Raw genomic sequence first — 27,172 nt, forward strand, 5'->3', positions numbered from 1 at the left:
TATCAAATTATCTCCAAACGCTCCCCTCCCCCCACCCAACCCTACACTCAAGAGTTAATCATCAGCTTCTTATGTAAATCAGAACAGGAAAGTCTTGCTTGGCCAATTCCTCCGAAAATCTTAGCTATTATTCTTCACTGAGGCTGTGTCCTGTGTCCGCCTGCTCAACACTTGTCTCCTATCAGGAAGTCGTTCCTTGTCCCTGACGGAAGATCCTTGAGGCCAGCTGTGGCTGTGGATGTCCAGAGAGTCAGGCGAGCCGGCCAGATGAGTGGGGAGTGGGTGCACCCAGGCCAGACCCTGATCTGGGCTGTTTGGGTCCTTGCAGCTGCCACCAAGGGTGAGACGCCCAGTGGGAGAGGAGGGCTCTCAGAAGATGGGATAGGGGATTTCCCTGCCTTGGAGGATTTTCCACTGGTGGAAAATGGAAAATGGAGGGATGTGTTGAACCTCAGGGCCCCTGACCCATGTCCTGGTGTTGCTGAGAGCCCCAGGCCAGAGTCTCCTTCTCAGATGTGTGTAGAGCACAGAAGATCCTATCCTGTCTTTGGGTTGCTTGAATCTTGGGAGGCTTGGAGGGGCATGGAACAGAGCCTGTGTTTCTATAACACCGACTGCTGAGGCAGGACTGTAGCTGTTGAAATGACTTTAGAACAGGTAATGCCGAGAAATCTGGGCCCTCATAAGTAAATAGCTGGGCAACTAACTTTTCAAGGCTTCATACTTGATGTGGAAACCAAGAAGCTTGCACAATGTCCGTAAGTGTTATCCTTGTACCCCTGGAGGTAAATGAGCTGATTTCAGGTAGCGTAAGATAATTTTTTGTTTTTGTGGCTCTATATGTATTTTCTTGTGTACTCAAAATCGTATACCTAAGTCATCAAAGCCACAGTTCCATAGGTGTCATTGTTTAGAATTCTGCTAAGTAAAATTTTAGAAGCCTATCTCAATTTAATCTTAAGAAAAGAAGAAAGCCAGTAGTCACACAGATGATACACAGACATGCCAGCAGTTATGCTGGTGGGTATAAAAATCACTGAAATGTGGGCCAGATTCTATGGGGTCCTAGGGTAAAGAATCAGCCTGCAATGCTGGAAACCCAGGTTCAATCCTTGGGTTGGGAAGATCCCCTGGAGAAGGGCATGGCAACCCACTCCAGTATTCTTGCTGGAGAATTCCATGGACAGAGGAGCCTGGCGGGCTACACAGTCCACGGGGTCACAAAGAGATGGACACAACTGAACAACTAACACACACAGGCTCTATGAAGGCTGGTGTGTGTCTTTTCCACAGTAAACAAAAGCTTGTGTGCAGCAGCAGGGAGATGGGTTCCCAACTTACATCTTAGAAAGTTTTGTGGCTTGGTGTATGCTCCTAGGAGACATTCAGTGGGTGCTCTGATGAAGATGACTTCTAGGGGAATGTCGAAGGAGCAGTGGACATGGATTCATTGAGAAGGAATCTAGATACTTGCACAGTCTCTGGGTTGAGACAGAGCGCTCCACCTTGGGAAACACTTGAGTTTCGCTTGTTCCCAGCCTCTTCCCCATGCCCCTAATTCCTCCCTATGTGTTTCCTCAGGGCCAGCCACCGCTGATGCACCAGCCAGGCACACCAACCTGGGATGGGTCCGGGGGACGCAAGCTTCTGTTCTGGGAAACGACATGCTCGTGAATGTGTTCCTTGGGGTCCCTTATGCCGCACCCCCTGTAGGGCCCCTGCGATTTGCAAAACCGGAGCCTTTACTGCCCTGGAATGGTTTCCTAAATGCCACGTCCTACCCTAAATTGTAAGAACTGGCTTGGTCCCAGGGGTGGCCTGTGACCTGGGAGTAGGGGCGGAACGTTGAGGGGGAGTAAAGGTCATGCAGCCCACTGGAAAAGGGGCAGCATTTGTGAGGAGGATGCGGAGGGTCAGATGTGGTTGAGGCTTCTGTGATGGCATGGCTCCCCACCTGTTTAAACAGACAGAGTCCCTGGGCTCTCTTCTGAACTCCCTGAATCCCCAGAGCTGGGCCTGGGAAACTGGGCTGTAAAGAAGCTCTTTAGCGATTTTGAGGACCAGTCAGGCTGAGGAACCACTGTGATGGGCTGAGTCTTTGGGTTAAAAGAGGTTATTGATGCATCTCCAGGTGATCTCTACCCCAGGCTTAGTCTCCACCATCGGACTGGGTCAGGTCTTTAGAGTGAGCACCACCCCAGAGGAATTTTAACTCTAGCGATTCAGACGGTGCCCAGTGCAGGGCCTGGCCCATAGTGGGGAATCCATAATTACCTGTGGAATGGATACGTGAATGTGTCTCTGTGATCCAGGGGGGCTGGGAGGGCTGATGCTCCCAGACACTGCAAATTTTCCAGGTTGGATGAGCAAGTAGTTCCCAGGTAAATTGTGGAGGTGTCTTGTGCACTGGGTGGGAGGTGAGGCTTGGAAATGCCAAGAATTTTTTTTTAAGTATAAGTTTATTCATTTATTTACTCTTGGCTGTGCTGTGTCTTCGTCGCTGCTCGGGCTCGCTCTCGTTCTGGCAAGCAGGGGCTGCTTTCTAGCCCAGGGCACAGGCTTCTCATCATGGTGACTTCTCTCACTGTAAAGAACAGGCCCTAGGGGTGCAGGCTCTAGGCAGGCAGGCTTCAGTAGTTGCAGCGCACGAGCTCAGTAGTTGTGGCTCATGGGCCTAGCTGCCCCTCAGCATGTGGAATTTTCCCAGACCAGGGATCAGACCAGGGATCCAACCTGTGTCCCCTGCACTGGCAGGCAGATTCTTGACCACTGGGCCACCAGTGAGGTCCGGCAAGAATCTTTCAACTCTCAGATTCTGTGAAGCCCTCAGACTGGGCCATGTTGATTCTTGGCATTGGGGTCCCAGGCAGAAGGAGGACCCTAGTGCCAGAAAACTAAGCCACAGAAGAAAACCCTATGTTGTCCAGACACCTAGGACAATAAGTTGAACCTTATGTGTTCATTCATTCATTCAACTAATATCCACTGAGAACCAATTCAGAAACTGGCTCTTCATTAGGCCCTGAGATCGTGACACTTGAGTTAGATACAGCTTCCCTCAAGGAACCTGCAGACTGGCTGTGGTGGTGAAGACATAAACAATAAGGACAGTTAAAATATGGGGTGACAAGGCAAGCGTTAGGGAGTCAGAGCAGGTCAGTGAGGGAGCCTTGAGGGGAGGCCAGAGATGGCTTTGTTAAAAGCAGTGAGCCCCAATTTCTGATACACAACATACACAGAAAGAAAAAAGCATCTGAAGCAATGATTTTCTGCTGCCTAATCTGTACACTATTCTATTTTAGAAAAACAATGAACATTAATTGAGCACTTACTAGACATATTCACATATATAATCTCACTTAATCCTACTATGCCTTGGGCTAGGGACTATAAGTTACCAAGGTGACTCACACAGAACCCTAGGCTTTTAGCTGCTCACTAGGAGAGATTCTAGGAAAGAACACAAAATATATACGTGTTTCCAAAGACCTCCCAGGTGGCTCAGTGGTAAAGAATCCACCTGCCAACCCAGGAGACACAGGTTCAATCCCTGGGTGGGAAGCTCCCCTGGAGAAGAAAATGTCAACCCACTTGAGTATTCTTGCCTGGAAAATCCCATGGACAGAGGAGCCAGGTGGGCTACAGTCCACGGTGTTGCAAACCAGTCTGACATGACTTAGCAACGAAACAATTCCAAAGAGCGCTGGTCTAGCTGGAGAAATCTCAGGAGGCTTCTTGGAGGAGGTGACACTTTGACAGCATCTGAAAGAAAGGGAAGAATGTGAACAAGCAGATCTGGGGAGAAAGTAGTCAGGGCCGAGGGACTAGCTTAGGCAAAGGCCTGATTGCAGGAATCTTGCTGCTAGCCTACCTCTGTTGTTTCTGGTAGAAAGGCCTGGGAATGTCCTTTTGTTCCTCTAGAGGCAGAAAAGGGACCCGCCAAAGCACAACCCTTGATACACAACCCTGTGACCTACTGTCTACAGCTTGGAGAATTGTCGAGCCAGCTTGAGTCTTTATGTGTGTGTGTGCGTGTATTATGGTGATGGGGATAGGCATGAGTGAGTCCTGGAGGTTCATGGTATAATTATTCTGCACAATGTGCTTTCTTACCCAGAAACCAGATCAATGAGAATTATAGCTTGTTTGGGCTTCTCAGGTGGTGCCAATGGTAAAGAATCTGCCTGCCAATGCAGGAGACCCAGAAGATATGGATTTGATCCCTGGGTTCAGGAAGATCCTCTGGAGAAGGGCATGGCAACCCACTCCAGTTTTCTTGCCTGGAGAACCCCATCGACAGAATCCCATGTAAGCCTTGTGGGTTACAGTCCATAGAGTCACAAAGAGTTGGACACAGCTGAAGTGACTTAACATGCACAGCTTGTTTGGGCCACCATGGGGGCTGGGGTGTTTTTAAACTTTGTACCAGAGCACTGAATCCCTATTCTGCTCAGGCATAGATCACTAGGCCTCCCTGCTGTCACAAAAGCTGGCCCCTCCGAGGCAGGTCTGCTGACAGCAACTCTGGGGGTTTCTCCTTCCCTTTCCCAAGGTGCTTCCAGAACTCAGAGTGGCTGTTCACAGATCAACACATTCTCAAGGTGCGTTACCCCAAATTCAGAGTATCAGAAGACTGCCTGTACCTTAACATCTACGCCCCGGCCCATGCAGAAACCGGCTCCAAGCTCCCGGTAAGGCTCACGGCTCCTGCTGTGCTGGGGGCGCCAGTTGCAGGTTCTGGGCCTAGGACCTGGGTAAAGTGTCTGGATATCTGGAATCACATCTAGGCTCCCTTGGGTAAAAAGGAAATGTAATCACTTGACATGTCAATAGCTTTCTCAAAAATCATTCTACTGACAGATTCGCTTTGTCTTCTTTTGTGATTACTTCTTTATGGTTAGTGATTTGACCTCTGGTTTTTTATTTTTATTTTTTTTATTTTGCCTCTGTTGGGTATTAAATAGTCTGCAAACAGAAAATACCCTGCTTTGAAGGACTCTGATTTTTTTGGTTTGGGAAATCCTGTTTTTTAATAAATATTTATGTATTTATTTATTTTTGGCCATGCTGGGTCTTTGTCGCTGCGAGGATTTTTCTCTAGTTGCTGTGAGCTGGGGCTGGTCTTGTTGCAGAACATGGGCTCTAGGGAGCGTGGGCTTCAGTAGCTACGGCTCCCGGGCTCTCGAGCGAGAGCCCAGTCATTGTGGCACACGGGCTGAGTCACTTCGAGGCACGTGGAATCTTCCCAGACCAGGGATTTAACCAGTGTCCCCTGCATTGGCAGGCAGATTCTTATCCACTGAACCACCTGGGAAGTCTGGGGGACATCCTGTTTTAAAGAAGATAATTGCCTTTTGCAAATTTTTTATTTTCAAATGAAGACAGGTTATAATGGGAAATGTTTCACTTAAGAATGTGAAAGATCTTTGTACAAGTGAGTGTACTATACATCTAATTTTGAACCACACATTCCATCACCCTCTCTCTCCTCTTTGCCACTGCAACAGAGACTTGCTCTATTGTATCATAACAGCAGCACCTTTTGAGGGCTGACTGTGTGCCAGGTACAGTTCATTCTCTCATCTAAGCCCCCATAATAACCCAGTGGGGAGCATTTTTGGACCTATTCTACAGATGTGGAAGCTGAGGAATGGGGAGGGCATAAGCAACTTGGTCCACGTTATACACACAGTAAGAGGCAGATCTGGGTGTCAAGCCAGTGCTTTGTCCAGTTCTCCTTTACCCCCATGGCTTTCTTCTCTTTCCCACCCCATGAGTTATAGCCACTAATATGACTTTTAAAAGAGAAGAGAAGGGATTTTTTAAAAATTAAGTGTATACATGGTAATATGCACTAAGTATGGGCTTCCCAGGTGGTGCTAGTGGTAAAGAACCTGCCTGCCAATGCAGGAGACTTAATAAGAGACTCAGGTTCGATCCCTGGGTTGAGAAGATCCCTTGGAGAAAGTAATGGCCACCCACTCCAATATTCTTGCCTGGAGAATCTCATGGACAGGGCAGCCTGGCGGGCTACAGTCCATGGGGTGGCAAAGATTTAGACACGACTGAAGTGACTTCGCACACATACACTAAGTATATACCTGGTGATAATACCATTTGAATGTTTGATGTTTCCTGGTCCCAATTTTTCTAATTGGTAAAGTAAAACTTCCGCACTTTTCTCTTTTTCCCTCCTCTCTTCTCTTCTCTCTGTAAGTAGGATAAACTCTTAGATTAAAACAGTTTAAGTGGCTCTTGGTCTCAGATATCGCTTATAGCTATTTCCATTTTTCTGTGGGTCACAAGTTTCATGACATTCAGTTAACACTTTTTGAGCTCTTGAAATATGCCAACGTTGTTCCATGAACTTCAGATGAAGAATTTTCTTTAAACGTCATGCTAGCCTCATAAACAAGACACTTTCATTCTGCACATCTTACAGATGAGAAAAACGAACCTCAGAGAGGCTCAGAAGGCTGCTGAAAGTCACACAGCTAGTCAAGGGCAGAGATGGGAATCATACCCAGGCTCTCATATGCCAGAATCCACATACCTAACCCTGGGCCTTCTTCAAAAGACAAAACCGCTGAGGCTGTTTGGGAAGGAAAGTGAAACATTCCTATTTCCCTAAAGAATGTCCCAGCATGCATGGAGGGGGGCGGGGGGGGGGGGGCTGTGGGTGCCTGGTGGGCTGGCTGGAGCGTTCCTTTCCCCTTCCTCAGGTCATGGTGTGGTTCCCCGGCGGGGCCTTCGAGACTGGCTCAGCATCCATCTTCGATGGGTCTGCCCTGGCTTCCTATGAGAACGTGCTGGTTGTGACCATCCAGTACCGACTAGGAATATTTGGCTTCTTCAAGTGAGTCTCCCCAAGGGATTGACACCCCTGACCCCCAAGGAGCAGCTGGGCGCAGCCACAGGGAACTTAGTGCTCGGCAACCTAAGAAGAAATGAACCTTCAGTGATGCTGAACTAATTTGGCCCAAACTAGTTAGGTCATTTTAGCAACTGTAACAGATAAACCCCAAGTTTTAGTGGCTTCAAATTATAAAACTTTCCTTCTCACTCAACTAAAATCCAACCAAGTGTTTCTGACTGACAGGCATTCTTCTCCATGGTCAATGAGGGACCCAGGCTCCTTCCATCCCTCCTCTAGGAGGCCCCACCCAGCTCCTCTGCACTTGGCCAGCAGATGGAGACCAAGCAGGAGAATCATACCAGGGTGGTCTTTCCAGGTCAGCCTGGAGGGGGCGATTATTACTCTGTTTACATACAGGTGGCAGAAGTCAGTCATAATAGCCACACTCAACTGCAAGGGAAATGTGCTCCCTGGCAGATGAGGAAACCGGGAGTGTGAGCAGTTCCAAGTGTCTGCCATCGGGCCCCACATCAAGGCTCCTCCATTGCTCACCTAGGAATAATCACTCCATTGATGACTTCCCTCCCCTCCCAAGCAATATCAAGCGTGTTTCAGTGCTCGTATGAGCCCAGCACCATGCCAGGCACTTGCTATGCATTCGTTATAACTCACCCCCAGACTAATTCTATGAGAAACATACTCTTGTTATTCTCACTTTATACTTGAAAAATGGAAGCACAGAGAAGTAAAACAACTTCCCAGAGGTCATAGAACAGAGCTAGGCCTCTTGGCCACTTCCTTGACCCTACTTAGAACATGGCAGAACTCAAGCCCTGGCCAGGATGCGACGTGAGCCAAAGGTCAGAAAGTATGGGGAAGGTAGCAAGGAGTCCAGCATGTATCCTGCCCTTGAGAGGCTGTCAGTGTCATGGGGAAAATAACACAGGGACATAAATCCCCGGGCTCCCAGGCAGGACATCAGTCACATTCTAAGGGTAAGAGGCACCAGAGCTGCATGTAGAAACAGAGGCGGGAGCTGCAAGAAATCAGCCAGTCTTCCTGAGAGAGGTGGAACTGGAACTAACTGCACCTTAAAGACGGGGTTGGTCTTAGGGTTGAAGAGTTGGGAGAGAGCACTCTTGGCAACAGGAGCTGCCTGAGCAAAGACTAGGAAGTTGGAAGGAAACATAATTGGAAGTTGGAAGGAAGTTGGGGCTGGAAAGGTATTCGCAAACTGGGCTCTGGGGCATGTAGCACAGGGAGGTGGCTGAGAGGCTGCAGTGGAGGCAGAGAGGACTGAGATCAGACTAATGTCCTGGCCAGAGTGATTACATGTTTAGCAGGTCTGTACACTGGGATTCTGCCTTTCTCAACAGAAAGGTTTCCAAAAGTTGTTTATAACATCTGGGTTCTAATAGACAGGTAGATGAGGATATAACAGGAGATGGGTGGGAAAAGGTAGAGCCAGGCCTGATTGGGAAAGACCCTGAATGCTAAGCTGTGCATGGTGATTGGTTTTTAGTGGATAAAGAAGGAGGGACCCAGGAGTGCCCTGGAGAGCAGTAGAGTGGAAGGTCACTCCAGAGCAGAGAGCAGGCTGGCCCAGGGGTGCCTGGGCTTCAGATGGGACATCTGGTTGGGGTGCTGCTGTACAGCCTGGATGCAGGTCATGGGGTGAAGCAGGCTGGTGGCTGAATGACTAGAGGGATTACCAGCACAGATATGGCACTTACTGTGTGCCTGCACCGTCAGTCTTCACAAGTCATGCGAAGCAGGTACCATTATCAACCCCATTCAGACATGAGAATGCTGAGGCAAAGCAAGTGACTTGCTCATGGTCACCCAGATCATAAGTGACCAGATGATGAATCAGGCTAAACAAAGGGAGGAATGGGGACTGTCAGGCGAGTGCATGCTCCTCGGTTCTGTCTCGTCACAACAAAGATTCGAAGTGATGGACAGTAAATTCCTCGGCATGTCACAGCTCTCGGGTCTTGGACAGACCGTGTTATAGCTCTCAGGTCGCAAATGGACCGTGTTATAGCTCTTAGACAAATCAGGGTTACAACTCCGTGTTACAGCTCTATTTTATTTAGATAATAGCAGGAAAATCCACCCTCGAGGCGTGAGGGCACGTCGACCCAAAGATGCGAAGAGAAGAACGCCCCAGAGTGTGGGAGAGAGAGAGAGAGAGAAAGAGTGCATACACGTGGGGGAGAGAGAGAGAAAGAGAGAGAGAAAGAGTGCATACACGTGGGGGAGAGAGAGAGAAAGAGAGAGAGAAAGAGAGAGAGCTCAGGCACGTGGTGGGGAGAGAGAGAGCGAGCTTTGGCTTCTGCTTTTATATGTTTCTCCTCCCCCTGGGCCTGCCCTATGCAGGTTGGGCCAGCCAGGAATGCTGTTTGTTTTGCCTGAAGTCCTCACTCGGGTCCTCGGACCTTCCTTGGCCTTCCTTTGCTTTGTTTTCACGGGCTCTTCCCTCCCTTGTCCTTTAGCCCCCGCCACTTTGGACTCCTGTTTCCTATTCTAACCCCAACAGGAACCACCGTGGGAGCCACGATGCGACGGAGGTGAAATTAGCAGAGTGTGGCTCCCGACCAGATGGAGGGATTGTGGGGGAGAGAAGGTGGAGCTGGGGCCAGCCCAGGCATCAGGGACAGAGAGAGAGGACCAAGGGGAGGGGCGGTGTGGGGGACTGGAAGACGGAGGAGGAGCAGCCTGTGGTCCCGAGGTTACTCTCATACGTGGTGGGTAGCATACACGTACTACCCAGCAGCAGGGGCACATGGTTAGGAGAATGGACCCAGATCTGCAACTTTCTAGCTCCTGGGCAAGGGACTTCACCTCTCTATGCCTCTGCTTCCTGTCTGTGAGACGGAAACGATGAATCCCTCAGTATCCTTAGAATATGCTTGCGGATATCAAGCAGGGGAGTGGGCATGACATGAGTGAGTTCTGGCTGCCGAGAAATGCAGCCACTGCCTAAACCACTTCCCAGCAGAGGTGGGGGAACACGGGGTGATGGAATCAGTCTCTCAATATTCCACCTGAAACCCCCAGCCGGTTCCTCCCTCTGACCGCACACAGCAGGGAGCCTGGGTGGGCTAGTTCATGATAGTCGGCCTTTTGAGAACAAGGTGGAGAAGGGCGGAGAGAGGACCCAGAAGGATAAAGGAGAAAGACCAGCACCACCTACCTCACAGGGTGGGAAGATTATAGGAACTCCAGCTATAAAGCCCTGGGGACAGCATTGTACACAATGCTGCAACAGCTGCTATTATTATCATTATTTTTAATTCAGTCATTCACTTGGAACCCTTGTGCCCAGGGAGGTCTTGCTTCCTGGTGCAGACCAACTCTCAGGAGCAGAACTCTTCTGGAATCCATGGATTCAGGGGAGCCTGTGAACACCCTGAAATTGCACATACCAGATTGTCCATGCATTTTTCTGGGGGTATGGAGCTTTCATCAGATTCTCAAAGAAACCCAAATCCCAACAGAGGGTGAGAATTAAGCCTGGTTTTCCCAGCCACCCCAGGCCTCTGACTCCCCTCTTTTCTCCAGCTGGAGTGGCGGTGCCCTGACACAGCCCACAGCCTCTGCCTCCAACCCCTGGGTCTGTGGGAAGCAGACAGCAGCCAGATGAGCTTTCTCACCCTGCCTCTCATCCACAGCACAGGGGACGAGCACGCGCGGGGGAACTGGGCCTTCATGGACCAGGTGGCCGCTCTGATCTGGGTCCAGGAAAACATTGAGTTCTTCGGTGGGGACCCACACTGCGTGACCATCTTCGGCGAGTCAGCAGGAGCGATAAGTGTTTCCAGCCTTGTGAGTTTCTTCTCTTTGGGACCTGAAGGAACCTCGGTGGGAGAGGTGACAAAAATGAGGACAATGAGTCATGCACATCTAATTGCTGCTTTCATGTTGAACAAATGCTCATAAGCACATTGTCTCCCTCGAGCCTCACAAATACATGGTGAGTGAGGGGCTTAGTCTCATTTCAAGGGCAAGAAGCGAGGGAGCCAGCACCCCCGTGCCAGAAGGCTTGACCTCCAAGTTCATGAGGAAACTGGGCCTCTGAAATGTTAAAAGACTTGCCCAAACCTTTGCAGCTACCCTTGAAATTCCCAAACCAGGACTTCTTTCCCTCTAAGTGTAGAACACACTCCCTTCCTGGGAGGTTTTCTTTATTTCTTTTATTTTTATTACATTTAATTTTTTAATTGCTTTAAAATGTTTATTGTTTCTGCCACACAACAACACAAATCAGCCTTATGTAGACATGTTTAGTCTCCCTCCACCTCCCTCATCCCACCTCTCTAGGTTGTCACAGAGTGCCAGGCTGGGCTCCCTGTGTCGTACAGCAGCCTCCCACCGGCTGTCTGCTTTACACATGGAAATATGCATACACGCCAGTGCTGCTTTCTCAGGGCGTCGCCCCCTCCCCACTGTGTCCACAGGTCTGCTCTCTGCATCTGCATCTCTGTGGAAGTTTTCTCTAAAGAAAGGCTGGCTGTTATGTGTGCTGGGTGGGAAGCTCCCTGAATAACGTTTTCTGGGTCTCCTGCATTCTCTCTCCAGATTCTGTCCCCCATGACCAAAGGCTTATTCCACAGAGCCATCATGGAGAGTGGGGTGGCCATCATCCCTTACCTGAAGGCCTCTGATTACGAGAGGAATGATGATGTAGGTATATTGTGAACTCTTCTCCAGCTTCCTCTCTTTGGTCAGGAGAGAATGTGGTCAGGTGTCCAGAGACCATCCGCTTGACTGTCTGTACTGACCATGACTAAAGGGTCTGATGTTGGCCCAGGTGACCCTTCTTGCTTCACGGAAGGTCTGGTTCAATAGGACGTAGGCCCAGGCGCACCATGCACTGCTGCTGGTGTGCTTGCATGGGTTGGGCCGGGGTGGGGGGAGTGGGTGGACAGGGGCGGCGTAAGCAGATGTGTGTTAGTTCTTGCGTCTTATCCATTATTCTTTGCTGGTGACATATGACTCAGTCTTCTGTATTATGTATGGCTTATCTGCTTTCTACTCTACCTACAGTGCTATGTTAAGAAAGGCTCTGAGGTTGTTTCCAGCTCAGTGTGAAATAACACTGGTACTGATAAATGCTGTCTGGCATGAGACTGTGGGGGAAGTGAAGCATGTGCCCCAGATATTTGTCATCTATCATCTTGTCTTAGCGCTCTACCAGATAAGAGGACCCGGAGGCCAAGGTCTCTCTGTATCTTTCATGTCCCAGCATAGTATCTGGTGTGTATTAGAAGATTCTAAATGTTTGCTGAATGAATGAGTTCACGAATGAGCTGATTCACTCAATGAATATTAATTAAGCACTGGACTATGGAGCCATCTCCTGGGTATCATTCACATTAGTGGTGCATTTTTTTAAACACCTTGTAGAAAATAACAACCAAGAGTGGGAACATAGAGCTGTAATATGATTTTTAAAAATACTCTCAATACCCAGAGAATATTGATTTGGATAGAATGATATATCAAGCTACTTTAAGTTTGTGTGTTTGCCACACACATATTGAGTGCTCATGGTTTTCCCTGCTCTATTTTAAGACCAATGAGTGTTTCAGTGGAAAAGGCATATACTAACTTAAGACTGTGTGTGTAAGCAGATGTGTGATAGTTCTTACATCTTATCCATTATTCTTTGCTGGTGATATATAACTCAGTCCTTATTTACTTAATCTACTTTGGCCACCTGATGCGAAGAGCCAACTCATTGCAAAATACCCTGATGCTGGGAAAGACTGAGGGCAGGAGAAGGGGGTGACAGAAGATAAGATGGTTGGATGGCATCAATCCTTTTTATGATTTTTAACCTGGAATCCATGGAAAGTAGAAGAGGTGGTTCTAGAACCCCTGCAATTGTATGCAGACTGCCTGTGTGTGCGACTTTCAGGGAGAGGGTCTGTAGCTTCAAATGGATACTCAGAGCATCCATGACTCCCAGAAAAGTAAGGATCACTACTTTCAACAGCCAAGTTCTATATATGTAGGAAGTCCAGGGAGAGAGCAGGAAGGTGTTTAGCAAAGGCTAACTAAGGCAGGAAGCTGAGGACACTTAGAGTAACAGGAGATTAGAAGAGGAAGGGCTCAAGGGGTCTGTGGCCTTAAAGGACATCCTGAAAAAGATGGGGTTTGGGCCTCAAGGAATTGGTGTAGAGACAGAAAAAGGATGTTCAGGACATGTTCAGATGCTCCAGGTTGGGGTGGCGGTGGGGCTTAAGCAGAGCTGACAGGCTGAGACAGATCCAGCTCAGGTGATTACTAAAGATGGCGAGGAGGGCCAGGCAAGAGAGAAAGGACGATGCAGTGCCAGCCTGTCCTCAGTGTGTGCATTCCACTATGGGCCCGTGGTGGGAGAGGCCACATGCTGGTCTTCATATATCAAGCAGCAGCCTAGCGCTGGACTGAGGACGTTTTTCAACTCTCATTTTCCTGGAGGCTTTCAGTTCTGTGCACTGATCTGTTCCTTCTCCAAAAATAGTTGCAGACAATTGCAAGTATTTGTGACTGCAACGCATCAGACTCCGTTGCCCTGCTGCAGTGCCTGCGGGCAAAGTCCTCCAAGGAGCTGCTGAGCATCAACCAGGTGAAGAGGGAGGGGAATTTGGGGACAAGGTTGTCCTTTGAATGGAATCGTAGACAAATCCTACCTCTCTCTTATTTATTTTGATTCAGAACTTGGACAGATGGGGGTTGGGGATTCCTAGTAATGACTATTAAAAAAGCAATGTGGAATATAGAGCTCTTATAGTTTAATTTAAGGAGATTGACAAGCCAGGGTGCTGCTTAGCTTGGAGAAGACACAACAAAACACAAAGACTATAATTGTCTCTACATCAGTGAAGGGATCTCACAGGGAAGAGGGTCCACATTTGCTCCACAGGCCACCAGGAGCTAAACTCAAGATCAAAAGCTGGAAGTTGGGGAGCCATAACTAAGCACTTTCTAAAAACTCAGTTATCTGAAAAAGGATCAGCTCCTTTAGAAGACAGTGAGATACCAGCTCTGTAGGTATGCAAGCAGAGTCTAAACGACTATAGATGAATTTCAATCACCAGGTAATTCACTGTACTGGATAATCTTTTATGCCTAATCTTCCAATCTTGAGACCCTCTGATAGTCCTTGAGAGACAGTGAACTCCTTACCTGTCCGATTCCAACATTTATTAAACAATTATTTGGCATGGATTGAAAAATCTGCTACAAGTTGTACTAGGATCCAGGAAATAGATAAGTTCTTGACCCAAAGTAGTGTGAAAGTTCTTTTTGTGGGCTCTCTTCTACCCCTACTCCCAAAACAGAGACCTAAAAAAAAAAAAAAAAAAAAATCATAAATAGAACCAGATGTTGCTTCCTAAGGCCCAAGAACCGTCCATCCAGACCCAAGTCTCAGTGCTGAGGAAGATGCCTTGGGAAGATGCTCACAGCAGCCCACACTACCCTGGCCATCCCCTCACCTAACCTCTCTGTCCATCGCATTTGGACAGTGGTTCTACGCTTGAGCATGCATCAGACTCACCTGGAGGGCTGGTTACTGAGCTGCACGCCCCAGAGTTTTGTATTTGGCAGGCCTGGGATAGGGCATGAGAATTTTTTTTAAGATTTATTTTTGTTTATTTTTGGCTGTGCTGGGTCCTCATTGCTGTACAGGGTTTCTCTAGTTGCAGAGAGCAGGGGCTGTTCTTTGTGGCGGTGTGTGAGCTTCTCATCGCAGTGGCTTCTCTTGTTGTGGAGCACAGGCTCCAGGCACCTGGGCTTCAGTAGTTGTGGCGCACTGGGCTTGGTTCCTCTCAGGCACGTGGGGTCTTCCTGGACCGGTGATCGAACCTGTGTTCCCTGCATTGGCTGGCGGGTTCTTTACCACTAGACCACCAGGGAAGCCGGAGAATTTGCATTTCTAACAAGTTCCCAGGCAATGCTGCTGGTCCTGGAGCCACTTTCTGAGAATCATTGTGCTGGGGTATTATATATTTTAGGGAGTTACTACTTTTTTATCCTAATTTAGAAGACCAGGACATTCAGGCCCAGAAAAGTTGGGCCCCTTTGCCCAAGTGAGTGGCAGAGTTGGCCAGGCAGCCCTGATGCCTTGGGATGGGCCAAGAGTGATTGATTTTTCTTTCCTTAATGCCTTTTGCTATAGTGGATTGGCTCAGTTGGGCTAGAGTCTGGGGACAGCAGATTTTGTGAAATGAAACAGCTACTGATTTTTCTCTTCTTCCTTGTTTCAGAAAACCAAGTCTTTCACTCGAGTGGTTGATGGCCTTTTCTTTCCTAATGAGCTGCTAGACCTGTTGGCTCAAAAATTATTTCATCTGGTTCCTTCCATCATCGGAGTCAATAATCACGAGTGTGGCTTCCTGCTACCCATGGTAAGAATTCCTCTGTGCCTCCTCCCACTCCTTCAACAGTGAGGCAGCTGTCTGCTTCACACTTGTTTCACACTGGGCATGCACATAGATCTCACCAGCATCAACCTAGATAGCATATTCTAAAGCAGAGACATTACTTTGCCAACAAAAGTCCATCTAGTCAAGGCTAGGGTTTTCCCAGTGGTCATGTATGGATGTGAGAGTTGGACTGTGAAGAAAGCTGAGCGCCGAAGAATTGATGCTTTTGAACTGTGGTGTTGGAGAAGACTTGCGAGTCCCTTGGACTGCAAGGAGATCCAACCAGTCCATTCTGAAGGAGATCAGCCCTGGGTGTTCTTTGGAAGGAATGATGCTGAGACTGAAACTCCAGTACTTTGGCTGCCTCATGCGAAGAGTTGACTCAGTGGAAAAGACTCTGATGCTGGGAGGGGTTGGGGGCAGGAGGAGAAGGGGACAACAGAGGATGAGATGGCTGGATGGCATCACTGACTCGATGGACGTGAGTCTGAGTGAACTCTGGGAGTTGGTGATGGACAGGGAGGCCTGGCGTGCTGCGATTCATGGGGTCGCAACGAGTCAGACATGACTGAGCGACTGAACTGATACTGATACTGATGAGGGCTGGAGCCCATCACCCCAAATACACAGCAGTCACTTTTTCTCAATGAAGGAGGAGAACTGTGAATTGGGGGCAGCTGCAGCAAGTGTTCACTCTGTTCTTCCTATAGGGTTAAAGAAACAACTGTACAAAAAAGTAAGACATCCAAGTGGACTTTGTTCAAAATATTACAAGTGATTGTTTCAAATAAGCACTGTTTCTCCCTCAAAGGTGAAATTCATACAGGTTTAGAAAACTGCAGACCTTCACACTTTCATTTCCAGCCTTGGTTCTGGCATTTCATTTCCAAGAATGCCAGTGCTAGTTGCAAAATTATTAACTTGTTTCATCCATCCAACAAATATGAACCAAGGGTTTACTCTATGCCCTGCACTCAAAAAAAAAAAAAAAAACAGCATTCATCAATGAGCAAGTCACATGGTTCCTGCTTTTTGCCAGCTTACATTCTCAAGGGGAGAGACAGATGATATGCAGGACTGAATGGATGGTTTCAGAGAGTCTAAGGGCTATGAAGGACGTAGACTGAGAAGAGGAGGCTTCTTTAGGGAGCAGAAAAGGGGTCAGGAAAGGCTTCTCTGAGGAGGGACCATCTGAGCTGAGATCTGAATGCTTGGTAGGAGCCATGATTCGTTTGACCCTGTAGTTTGAGTCTCCCCATTTAAAATAAGCTTTCCATCTGTCCTCAGAGGGCTTCCCAGGTGGCACTAGTGGTAAAGAACCCACCTGCCAATGCAGGAGACATAAGAGAAGCAAATTTGGTCCACGGGTTGGAAAGGTTCCCTGGAGTAGGAAATGGCAACCCACTCCAGGATTCTTGCCTGGAGAATCCCATGGACAGAGGAGCCTGGCAGGCTACAGTCCACAGGGTCACAAAGATTCAGACACAACTAAAGCAACTTAGCATACATGCATGCTGTCTTCAGAAAAGAGTGCTCAATTCTAAATATTTCCTAGTTCATTTCTACAGATCAACCTCCACCTTTCAAGTACGGGCAGTGAAATACAGTGTATGAAATGCAGGCTATGAAATACAGTGGTTTGTCGAGTTACAAGGATAGCTGGTGGTCCTCTGGAATCAAAACCCTGAGATCACTGGGTTGTTAAAGGCATGTTCTGGCGGTTATTAATTTGACATACAGAGCAATGTTTCAGGGTAGGTGAGGTGGGGATTTTTTTTCCTCGTTGTACTTGAAGCAACTGAGTCACAGACTGTGGCTTAAGTTACTTCTTTTAATGCTTTGTGTATCTGTACTAGAGAAAGGGAGACAGGTGCTACTGATAACAGCCACATCACCATAATCACTGTGATTGAGTGTCTTTCATAAGGCAAGTGTTTGGCGACTGTACAATAATGCAAACAGGCATTATTATCCCCATTTAGCAGCTAAAGAAACTGAGACTCAGAGAGGCTAATGTGACTTTCCTAAATCTCCTAGCTAGAGAGGAGACAGCAGTGTATAAATTTCATATATTTAGGTTCTGCCTGTAAATACTGAGTTCTCTATTTACTGGCTGTGTGACCTTCGAGGAGCTGCCTAACCTGTCTGAACCTCTGTTCCCTCATCTATGAAATATGGCTAAAGTTACTACCTGCCTCACAGGTGCACATCAAATAGCCGGCATATAGTCTAAATGCTAGGCATTTATTAGATATTGGAATTATTCAAGTGGGAGGACAGGACTTGGTGTCCAGGTCTGTATAGCACAAAAGCCTGCATAAGTGCTGTCATTCTGTGGTTATTTGAGACCATAGAAAGTCTCCAAAAACCAATCCTAGCTCCTGAACATACAGAGAGGGTTCTTAGTAGTTTAAAAGTACTTGTGGATTATTTGAAAGACTCTAGGGGTTCTCTCAGATTCCACAAGACAGATTTGTTTAAATATCTGTCATGATCCGTTACCCCAAGATTTTCAGCAGAAAATGTACCAGAGAAATTCATTTGACAAGTGAATACTATTTCTATTCCTTCATGTTTTTAAGCTGTGATATTGGCCAGGGAAGGGTCATTTTAAAAATAACTGCTTGTAGCTCTTACTCTGTACCAAGCAGCCTCTGTGTTTTTAACCATCCACTCTGCAGCCTCACTTGCTGCCTGCCTCTGCCAACTGCTGGTTTCTCAGACAGCCCAATGACAAAGGACTTTAGAAAGAGAGCAATAAATAAACCACTTCAACTTGCTGTTGAAGCCAAGTGGTGGTCTGTATTAGTTTCCTAGGGCTGCCGTAATGAAATACCGCAGAGATGGCTTAAACCACAGAAAAGTATTTTCTCAACGTTCTAGAGGCTAGAAGTTCAAGATCAAAGTTCCAGCAGGTTTGGTTTCCTCTGCGTCCTCCTCTTTGGTGTGCCGGTGGCCACCTTCTCTCTGTGGCCTCACAAGGTCTTTCCTCCGTGTGCACACCCCTTGAGTCTCTGCATGTCCAAATTTTCTCTTCTTATAAGGATACTGATCAGACTGGATTAAGGCCCATCCTAGCATCCTCATGTTAGTTTAACAACCTCTCCTAGGGGTTCCACATAGGAATTTGGTAGAGGACACACTCAACTCATAACGTGGTGGCCACTCAGCTCCCTCAAGACCTCAGGTATGACAGGGAACGGCTGCTTGATAAATTCAAATGTGAGAAAAAGAATCATCATTGCTCAACCAACCCACTGAGGCTGCTCCTTACACATGGACCCCTTGGGGCTGAAAGCGTTCCTGCTCTAGCCAGCCTCCCCTCTGAAAGGTGGGTGCCTGGGCCCTTGGGGACACCAGTTTCCCTTCTGATGACCTGATGTACTCACAGAGGACTCCCTGCTCCTTTCCACAGAAGGAGTTTCCTGAGATCCTCGGGGGCTCCAACAAGTCCCTCGCCCTGCAACTGATACACTCAGTCCTGGTAAGTGAGCGTGACTCTCCTCCGCAATCCATTCATTTCACAAACCTCCTGGGTCACACTCAGGGGTAAGGCTGGGATAGAGATTTAGTCACTCCTTCATTTAGTAGATCTTCACGAAATAGAGTTCTGCAATGCCCTGTCCACAGTCTCAGCATCCAAATAGCTCTGACAGCCCAAAAACTCGGCAGCCAAAATTGACCTAGACTGATCCACAGCCATTGGTCTACATGTTCATTCACTTTAATCCACTATATGTTTGTCTGTGATCATATGAATGTGGGGGCTGAGCATATCATATAATATGCAGCATATGTGCTGAATTATTCATCTAAGAACTGAAAAGTTTTGAATTCTGAAAACCACCTGGGACTAGACTAGAGACCCATATTCACTACATACCAGTCAGGTACTGTTCTATGTTCTAGCAATGCTGAGGGCCTTTAGTCAATCATTTATTCATTCACTGCCTATACTAGGGATATAGAGATGTATTTAACCTAGACACTAAGACAGAGATAGATTTCTTCCCTTCCTTCCTTTTTTCTTTCCATAAACATACACTCAGTGTGTATTCTGTACCAGGTTCATTTCATTCAGTTTTTCATTGAATAAATGTTTCTTGAAAGTGTGCACACCCTGGCATGTGCTTAGGTCCTGGGTACAGTGTTAGAGGAACAGAAGAGCCTCTTAATGAAAGTAAAAGAGGAGAGTGGGAAAAAAAAAAACTGACTTAAAACTCAACACTCAGAAAACTAAGATCATGGCATCCACTTCCATCACTCCATGGCAAATAGTTGGGGAAACAATGGAAACAGTGAGAGACTTTATTTTCTTGGGCTCCAAAATCACTGCAGCTGGTGACTGCAGCCATGAAATTAAAAGACATTTGCTCCTTGGAAGAAAAGCTATGACCAACCTAGACAGCATACTAAAAAGCAGAGGCATTACTTTGCCAACAAAGGTCCGTCTAGTCAAAGCTATGGTTTTTCCATTAGTCATGTATGGATGTGAGAGTTGGACCATAAAGAAAGCTGAACGCCAAATAATTCATGCTTTTGAACTGTGGTGTTAGAGAAGACTTTTGAGAGTACCTTGGACTGCAAGGTGATCAAACCAGTCAATCCTAAAGGAAATCAGTCCTGAATATTCATTGGAAGGACTGATGCTGAAATTGAAGCTCCAATACTTTGGCCACCTGATGCAAAGAGCCGACTCATTGGAAAAGACCCTAATGCTGGGAAAGATTGAAGGTAGGAGAAGAAGGGGACAACAGAGGATGAGATGGTTGGATGGCATCACTGACTCGATGAACATGAGTTTGAGCAGGCCCTGGGAGTTGGTAATGAACAGGGAGGCCTGGCATGCTGCTGTCCATGGGGCCACAAAGAGTCAGACATGATTGAGCGACTGAACTGAACAGTGATAACAGGCACTCTCCCTGCATTTGAGGGACTTGTAGACTGTCGGGATGGGTGAACATGACCAAACACCTCTTACTGGGGTTAAGAACATGGGACCTGGATGCAAATAGACTTGTGAAGGAGTCATGGTTCCACCACTTTGGACAAACGTCATCACCTCTCTAAACCTCAGTTCCCTCACCTGTCAGATGGGGTTAATTCTGATGCCTGCATCATAGTGTTACTGTCTGGATTCAACGAGACAATGTGTATAAAGCACTCAGAATTACGCCTGCAAAGGCAAAGGTTTGGCGAGTGTTGCTATGATGGCTATTGCGGTTGACCCAGATCTCTTGCTACCATGATGTTTTACAGCACATCCCTGTCCAGTATTTATACCTTGTAGCTGATGAATATTTCCACAACAAGCACTCTCTGCTCGATATATGAAATCGCTTCCTGGATTTGCTTGGAGATGTGTTCTTTGTGGTCCCTGGGCTGCTCACAGCTCAATATCACACAGGTGAGTCTCCTCGCGCCCCTCCTCCTGCCAGGCTAGTGGCCGCAGGGATCCCTGTCGCCTGTGTACTGGTGGCCACCTGCCCTGCCCTGTCCTTCTGTTCCCTCGCTGAGAGGGAGCTCCCAAGGCTGCCTGGGATATAGCCCTGCATGCTGACCTTCACAGTTCCCCTGCCTTTCAGAGTTCAGGAATGTTCATCAGTCCTTGTTGATTCTAGTACTTTCCTTTCTTCAGGACTATGTGGAGAAGTCCCACCCCCCGCCACATTTTCAGAGGCCGGCCCCCACTTACCTTTCTCTTTGGAATGCGTGCGTGTGCATGCTCAGTTGTGTCTGACTCTCTGTGACTCCATGGGCTACAGTCTGCCAGGTTTTCCAGGCAATAATACTGGAGCCAGTGGCCAGTTCCTTCTCCAGGGGATCTTCCCGACCCAGGGATCAAACCCATGTCTCCTGCATTGACAAGTGGATTCTTTACCACTGAGCCACCTGGGAAGCCCTGTCTTTGGAAATGTCTTCCCAAATATCTATAAAGAGTAGTGGAGCAATAAGAAAGAGATTACTTGTGGGGCATAAACCTGCCCTTCTTTTTTAAAAAAGTTTGTATTTATTTACTTTTAATTGAAGTATAGTTGATTTACAATGTGTAAATTTCTGCTATACAGCAAAATAATTCAGCTACATATATGTGTGTACATACACATATGTATTCTTTTTAGTATTCTTTTCCATTATGGTTTATCACAGATATTGAGTATAGTTTCCTGTGCTATACAGTAGGACCTTGTTGTTATCCATTCTATATATAATAATTTTCATCTGCTAACCCCGAACTCCCAGTCCATCCCTCCCTCATCTCCCTTCCCTCTTGGCAACCGCAGATTTGTTCTCTGTGTCTGTGAGTCCATTTCACAGTTAAGTTCATTTGTGCCATATTTTCGATACCACGTGTAAGTGATGTTATATGGTATTTGTCTTTTTCTTTCTGGCTTACTTCGCTTAGCATGGTAATCTCTAGCTGTATCCATGTTACAGCAGATGGTGTCATTTCATTCTTTTTATGACTGAGTAGTATTCCACTGTGTATACATGTAAATATATAGATACATACACACACACCTCCTCTTCTTTATCCATTCCTCTGCTGAGGGACATTTAGGCTGTCTCCATGTTTTGGATATTGTGAGTACTGCTGCTCTGAACATTAGGGTGCATGTGGATTATGGGGCTTCCCAGGTGATGCTAGTGATAAAGAATCCTTTTGCCAAAGCAGGACATATATATTTAATTTATATATATATGAATGATTATTTGGCCATTAAAAAGGAATGAAATATTGATACGTGCCACAACATGGATGAAGATTGGAAGCACTGCTAAGTGTAAGAAGCCAGACACAAAAGGTTATATGTTGTGTGATTCTGTTTATGTGATATGTCCAGAACAGGCAAATCTACAGAGTCATGCAGTTTCCATGAATGAAAGGGAGGGGTCAGTGAGGGAATGAGTGCTTCAGCGGGCCTGGGTTTCTGTCTGGAGTGACAGAATATTCTGGACCTAGATAGTGGTGATGTTTGCACAACATTCTGAACTTTCTAAAAGCTACTGAATTACACACCCTGAAACTGTTAAAATATTGACATTTATGTTGGTGAGTTTTTACGACTTATAGTGAAGAAACTGCAAAAGCAAGCCACAGATGGAAGAATATATTCACAACACAGCTATCCCACAAAAAAATCCATATCCAGAACAGAAGAATTCTTATAGTTCAATAATGAAAAGACAAATAATCCATTTACAAATGGGTGAAAGGAGAACAAAAACACATGAAAAGGTGCTCAACAGTATTAATCACCAGGGAAATGCAAAGTAAACCCCAAATGAGGCAATCATTTATACCTGCTAGAATGATTAATATTTAATATTAAAAACTCAAAACATATACCCAAAAGTATTGCCAAGCATGTGGAATGTTTAGTACTTTTGACAAGAATGTGAAATGGTTACAATCACTCTGGAAAATGGTACATTTCTTACAAAGTTAAACATATACCTACTCTATTATTCAAATATACATAAGACTTGTGTATGGATATCCACAGCAGCTTCAATCATAATAGCCCAGAACTGGAAGGAACCCAAAATGTCTTTCATCAGACGAACAGATAAATATTTTATGGTATATTCATGCAATAGCATACTACTTGGTGACAAGGAATCAACTACTGATACAGGGAAAACATGGATGAACCTCAAAACGTTGTGATGAGCCAAAGAAGCCAGATTCAAGAGAGTACCTATTGTGTTTTCCATTCACACAAAGTTCAAGAACAAGCAAAATTAATCAATTGTGATAGGAATAAAAGTATCGTGTTTCTTGGTAGAATGACTAGAAGGAGCTACAAGGGAACTTCTGGGGTGATGGAAATGCTCTGTATCCTGCCTGGGGTGGTGTTTACATGAAGGTGCACGCATTTGTAAAATCTCATCAAAATGCACCCTTAAAATCTGTGCTTTTTACCTGATACTTTGATGAAAAGAGAGAAAACAAGAGGAAAGGAAGCAGAGATAGTGAGTACAAGGCAACTGCATTATAAGGCTAGCTAGAAAGGATTTAGAGAAATAAGCCAGTAACTGGAGGGGAAGTTGAGACCAAGAGTATATATGTTTGTGTGTGTTTCTCTGTGTGTATGCATGCGTGCATGTGTGTGTGTGTGCTTTAATGAGAGACTTTGTAAGCTTGCCTGCCACTGATGGTGACAATCCAATAGAGAAAAACTGATGCAGAGGAGGGGAAATGGCAGAGCAAAGACGTTCACTAGAAGAGAGATGCAGCAACATAGGATGCAGTGGAGCATCTTGGAAGCAGGAGGATTAGCTTTGTCCTATTTTCTGCAGACAGTTGAACCAGGGTCAATGAAAGGAAGTCACAAGGAGGTACATCTTGGATCAGTATAAAGAATTTTTTAAAATGGAGAATAATTGCTTTACCATGTTGTGTTAGTTTCTGCTGTATAATAATATGAATCAGCTATAAGTATACATACATCCCCTCCCTCCTGGACCTCCCTCCTATCCACCCCCACCCCAGCCCTCCAGGTCAGCTGACCTCCTGTGCTATACAACAGCTGCCCACTAGCTATCTATTTTACACATGGCATATAAATACATGTCAATGCTATTCTCCTAATTTATCCCACCCTCCCTTGGTTTTTGTTTGTTTGTTTGTGTTGAAAAGTAGAACTGTTGCCCTTGCAGGCTGCCCTGAGGGGTAATGAGTTCTGTTTCTAGGAGCAGGAAACCCTAGCCTCAGATGAGGAAGGAGTTAGCTTGGTTTAGGTCACCTCTAGTCTCTGGGCTGTTCCACCTGTGAGTCTGTGAATCCCAGATGGGTGGAGTGCGGGGCCAGCCTCTACTGTCCCCTGCCTGCATGTCTACCACAAACCCTCTCTACCTTCCTGTAGATGCTGGTGCCCCTGTCTACTTCTATGAGTTTCAGCATCGGCCCCAGTGCTTGAAGGACAGGAAGCCACCTTTTGTCAAGGCTGATCACACTGATGAAATCCGCTTCGTCTTTGGAGGTGCCTTCCTGAAGGGCAACATTGTCATGTTTGGTAAGAAACTGGCCTGAGGGGTTCCAGCTCTTGCAGGAACATGAAATAGGGGGAAGGGGCTAAGGAGAGAATCACCACCTTTAGCATGAAGGCTCACTCACCCCACCACTATGTGAGAGCCTGGGAGGGCTGGCGAGGTGGACTGAACCTCTGGTTTACAGACACAACCTTTCCCTAGAGAATGGCCCCACTCATAGTTTTAGAAACGAGGATGAAAAAGAAGGGCCAACATTTGCTCGATAAATTTTTCTGTCTGGACTAAAGGCAGGGTGGGCACCTGGAGACACTCATGCAATTCGATATTTATTTACTTGGCTGCACTGCATCTTAGCTATAGCCTGTGAGTTCCTCCATTGTCTTGCGGCACACAGGATCTTCAGTTGCACCATGTGAACTCTTAGTGGCAGCATGTGGGATCTAGTTCCCTGACCAGGGATTGAACCTGGGTCCCCTGCATTGGGAGTGCACAGTCTTAGTCTCTGGACAACCAGTGAAGTCCCACAGGCTGATCATTGTGAGAAACAAAGCCACTTAGTTCCCTCTCCCTGACACCTGATCTTATCCTCCCTGCCCTTCCCAGAGCTCCCATGAGGCTACCATCCAGGGCTTTCAAAGGCAAAAGCCATATTTTTCATAATTTTAGCTGAAAGTGGTGTGGATTCAGGTGATCTTATGTGAATGCTTGTGAACTGTTTCTAGTGAGGTTAGCTCATTTATTCCTGAGCTTATGATCTGTTCAGTGAGGTTATCAAAAATTTAAAAACCACAGGAACTATACACAGGAGTCATGACTAAACTAGTTCATTAAAAATATTGCACAATATGAACCCTTAACCAATTCACGCTGGCCTCCCTGTGATAAGGACAGAACCTCTCCTCTAGAGTGTGTGTAGTGTGGTTTGTTCATTGCTTTATTTACTCTTTCTTATCTTTAATGCCAGTACTAACAGAACTACCTCTTAGGTTGTCATAAGGATTAAATGAAACAATTCTCATAAATCACATGGTGAGTGCTTAATAAATATTACTGTTACTACTCAGTAGCCATCACTGAGTCTGTAGTATATGATGGGCACATGGACTCTCAAAAATGGACAAATGAACAACATATGTTTGTGTCAAAGAGTTAAATTACTTGATATCTGAAGAGCTTGTGGAATCAATGAGAAAAGCGCAACCCAGTCAAAAACTGAGTAACAGATATAAATAGATAGTCTAGGGAAACAGAAACACTAGTGGCTTTTGAACATAAAAATCTACCCAGACTGGCTCCTGGCAAAGAGGATTAAAAACTAACCTTGACCAAGTAATCACTTTTCATAGGTCACAGTTGGGAAGAACATTTTACATAATGTATTTGAGCAGGTGGGGGATAATAGATAATGGAACACTCTATTAAAACTTAAAATGCATGTAGTCATTAGTCCAACAATTCAACTTCTAAGATTTTTTTGTGTGTGCAATTATACTTCTTTGTCTGCAAAAATATATATGCACACAGTGAAACATTGCTTTTTTGAGCAAAAGATTGAAAAAATGTCAAGATCCATTAATACAGTAATGGATACCTGAATTATATATTTACATATAATTAACTGTAAATATGGGCTTCCCATGTGGCTCAGTGGAAAAGAATCTGCCTGCCAATGCAGGAGATGCTAGAGATGTGGGTTTGACCCTTGGGTTGGGAAGATCCCCTGGAGGAGGAAATAACAGCCCACTCTAGTATTCTTGCCTGGAAAATCCCATGGACAGAGGAGCCTGGCATGCTACAGTCCATGGTGTAACAAAGAGACGGACACAACTGAGCACGCACACAAGCAGACATATAAATATATATTTATATATTATCTGTTTCTAGAACAACAAAGAGCAACAAATGGAAGCTTTATAGGTGCCAATGTGAAACTAACTCCTGGATACAGTTTTAGTGAAAGAGGAAGATACAGAATGTGTGTCCATTGTAGTACCAAGTGTGTAAAAAGAAGTCTGCTTAAACCCATGTGCTCGTCTACACTCTCGGAAGTGCACTCAAGAACGAGGAAACAATGGTTGCCTCTGAGGCTGGTAACTCAGTGACTAGAGGGAAGAGATGGGGAGAAACTTAACTTTCATTAGACTTACTTCCTGTATTTCTAATTTTGTACTTTGAGCAGTATTACATTTTCAAATAAAATACAGATACAATTAATGGATTGGCAGAGAGGGAGAGAGGTGATCTCTGTCCCCAAGGAGATCGCAGTCACATGGACGGGCTGGAAGGGCACTGGACAGACAGCAGAGGCGTGTGTTCAGCCTCCGCCACGTGAAAGCTTGGTTCCCTGGGCAAGTCATGGTCTGCAAATGCACAATGAGTATGGCGCCTCGGCAGGCTGTTAGGGACGCAACGAAAAGAAAGGCGCGAAAGCGATTCATCCAATGGGAGACCCCTTGGGCTTCTGGCAAATCATTGTGGGAATGAGATTTTGTGATTATTTCCTCCAGAAGAAGCCACAGAGGAAGAGAAAGCGCTGAGCAGGAAGATGATGAGATACTGGGCTAACTTTGCTCGGACTGGGTAAGTGAACCTCCCAGCTTCCTCCGTAACCAGGTGTTTGAGGATGAAAATCTCACTGGGCATTTGAGGCAAAAAATCTCTCACTTCCAGGAATCCTAATGGGAACGGTCTGCCTCTGTGGCCGGCCTACAGGGAGTCTGAGGAATACTTGCAGCTGGACTTGAACATAAGCGTGGGACAGAGACTGAAAGAGCTGGAGCTGGAATTTTGGACAGAAACCCTCCCCCTGATGATGACCTCGGCCGGAGCTCTCCTGGCTCCTCTTTCGTCCTCAGCCTTCCTTTCTCTGCTCCTGCCTCTCATTCTCCCTTTTGCTCCCTGA

At 46.3% G+C, this 27,172-nt stretch overlaps 1 protein-coding gene across 1 annotated transcript; it reads left to right on the forward strand.

The window, feature by feature from the left end:
* The first annotated feature begins 267 nt into the window (after positions 1 to 267).
* Positions 268 to 27,172, forward strand: CES5A (carboxylesterase 5A). The gene is given in 13 exon segments (XM_068992821.1): positions 268 to 340; positions 1,582 to 1,789; positions 4,553 to 4,691; positions 6,723 to 6,856; positions 10,531 to 10,684; positions 11,438 to 11,542; positions 13,368 to 13,472; positions 15,115 to 15,255; positions 18,689 to 18,757; positions 20,533 to 20,680; positions 24,144 to 24,293; positions 26,778 to 26,850; positions 26,941 to 27,172. Coding segments are annotated over 13 exon segments (1,731 nt in total).

Source organism: Capricornis sumatraensis, chromosome 20 (assembly GCF_032405125.1).
Source record: "Capricornis sumatraensis isolate serow.1 chromosome 20, serow.2, whole genome shotgun sequence".
NCBI lineage: Eukaryota > Metazoa > Chordata > Mammalia > Artiodactyla > Bovidae > Capricornis > Capricornis sumatraensis.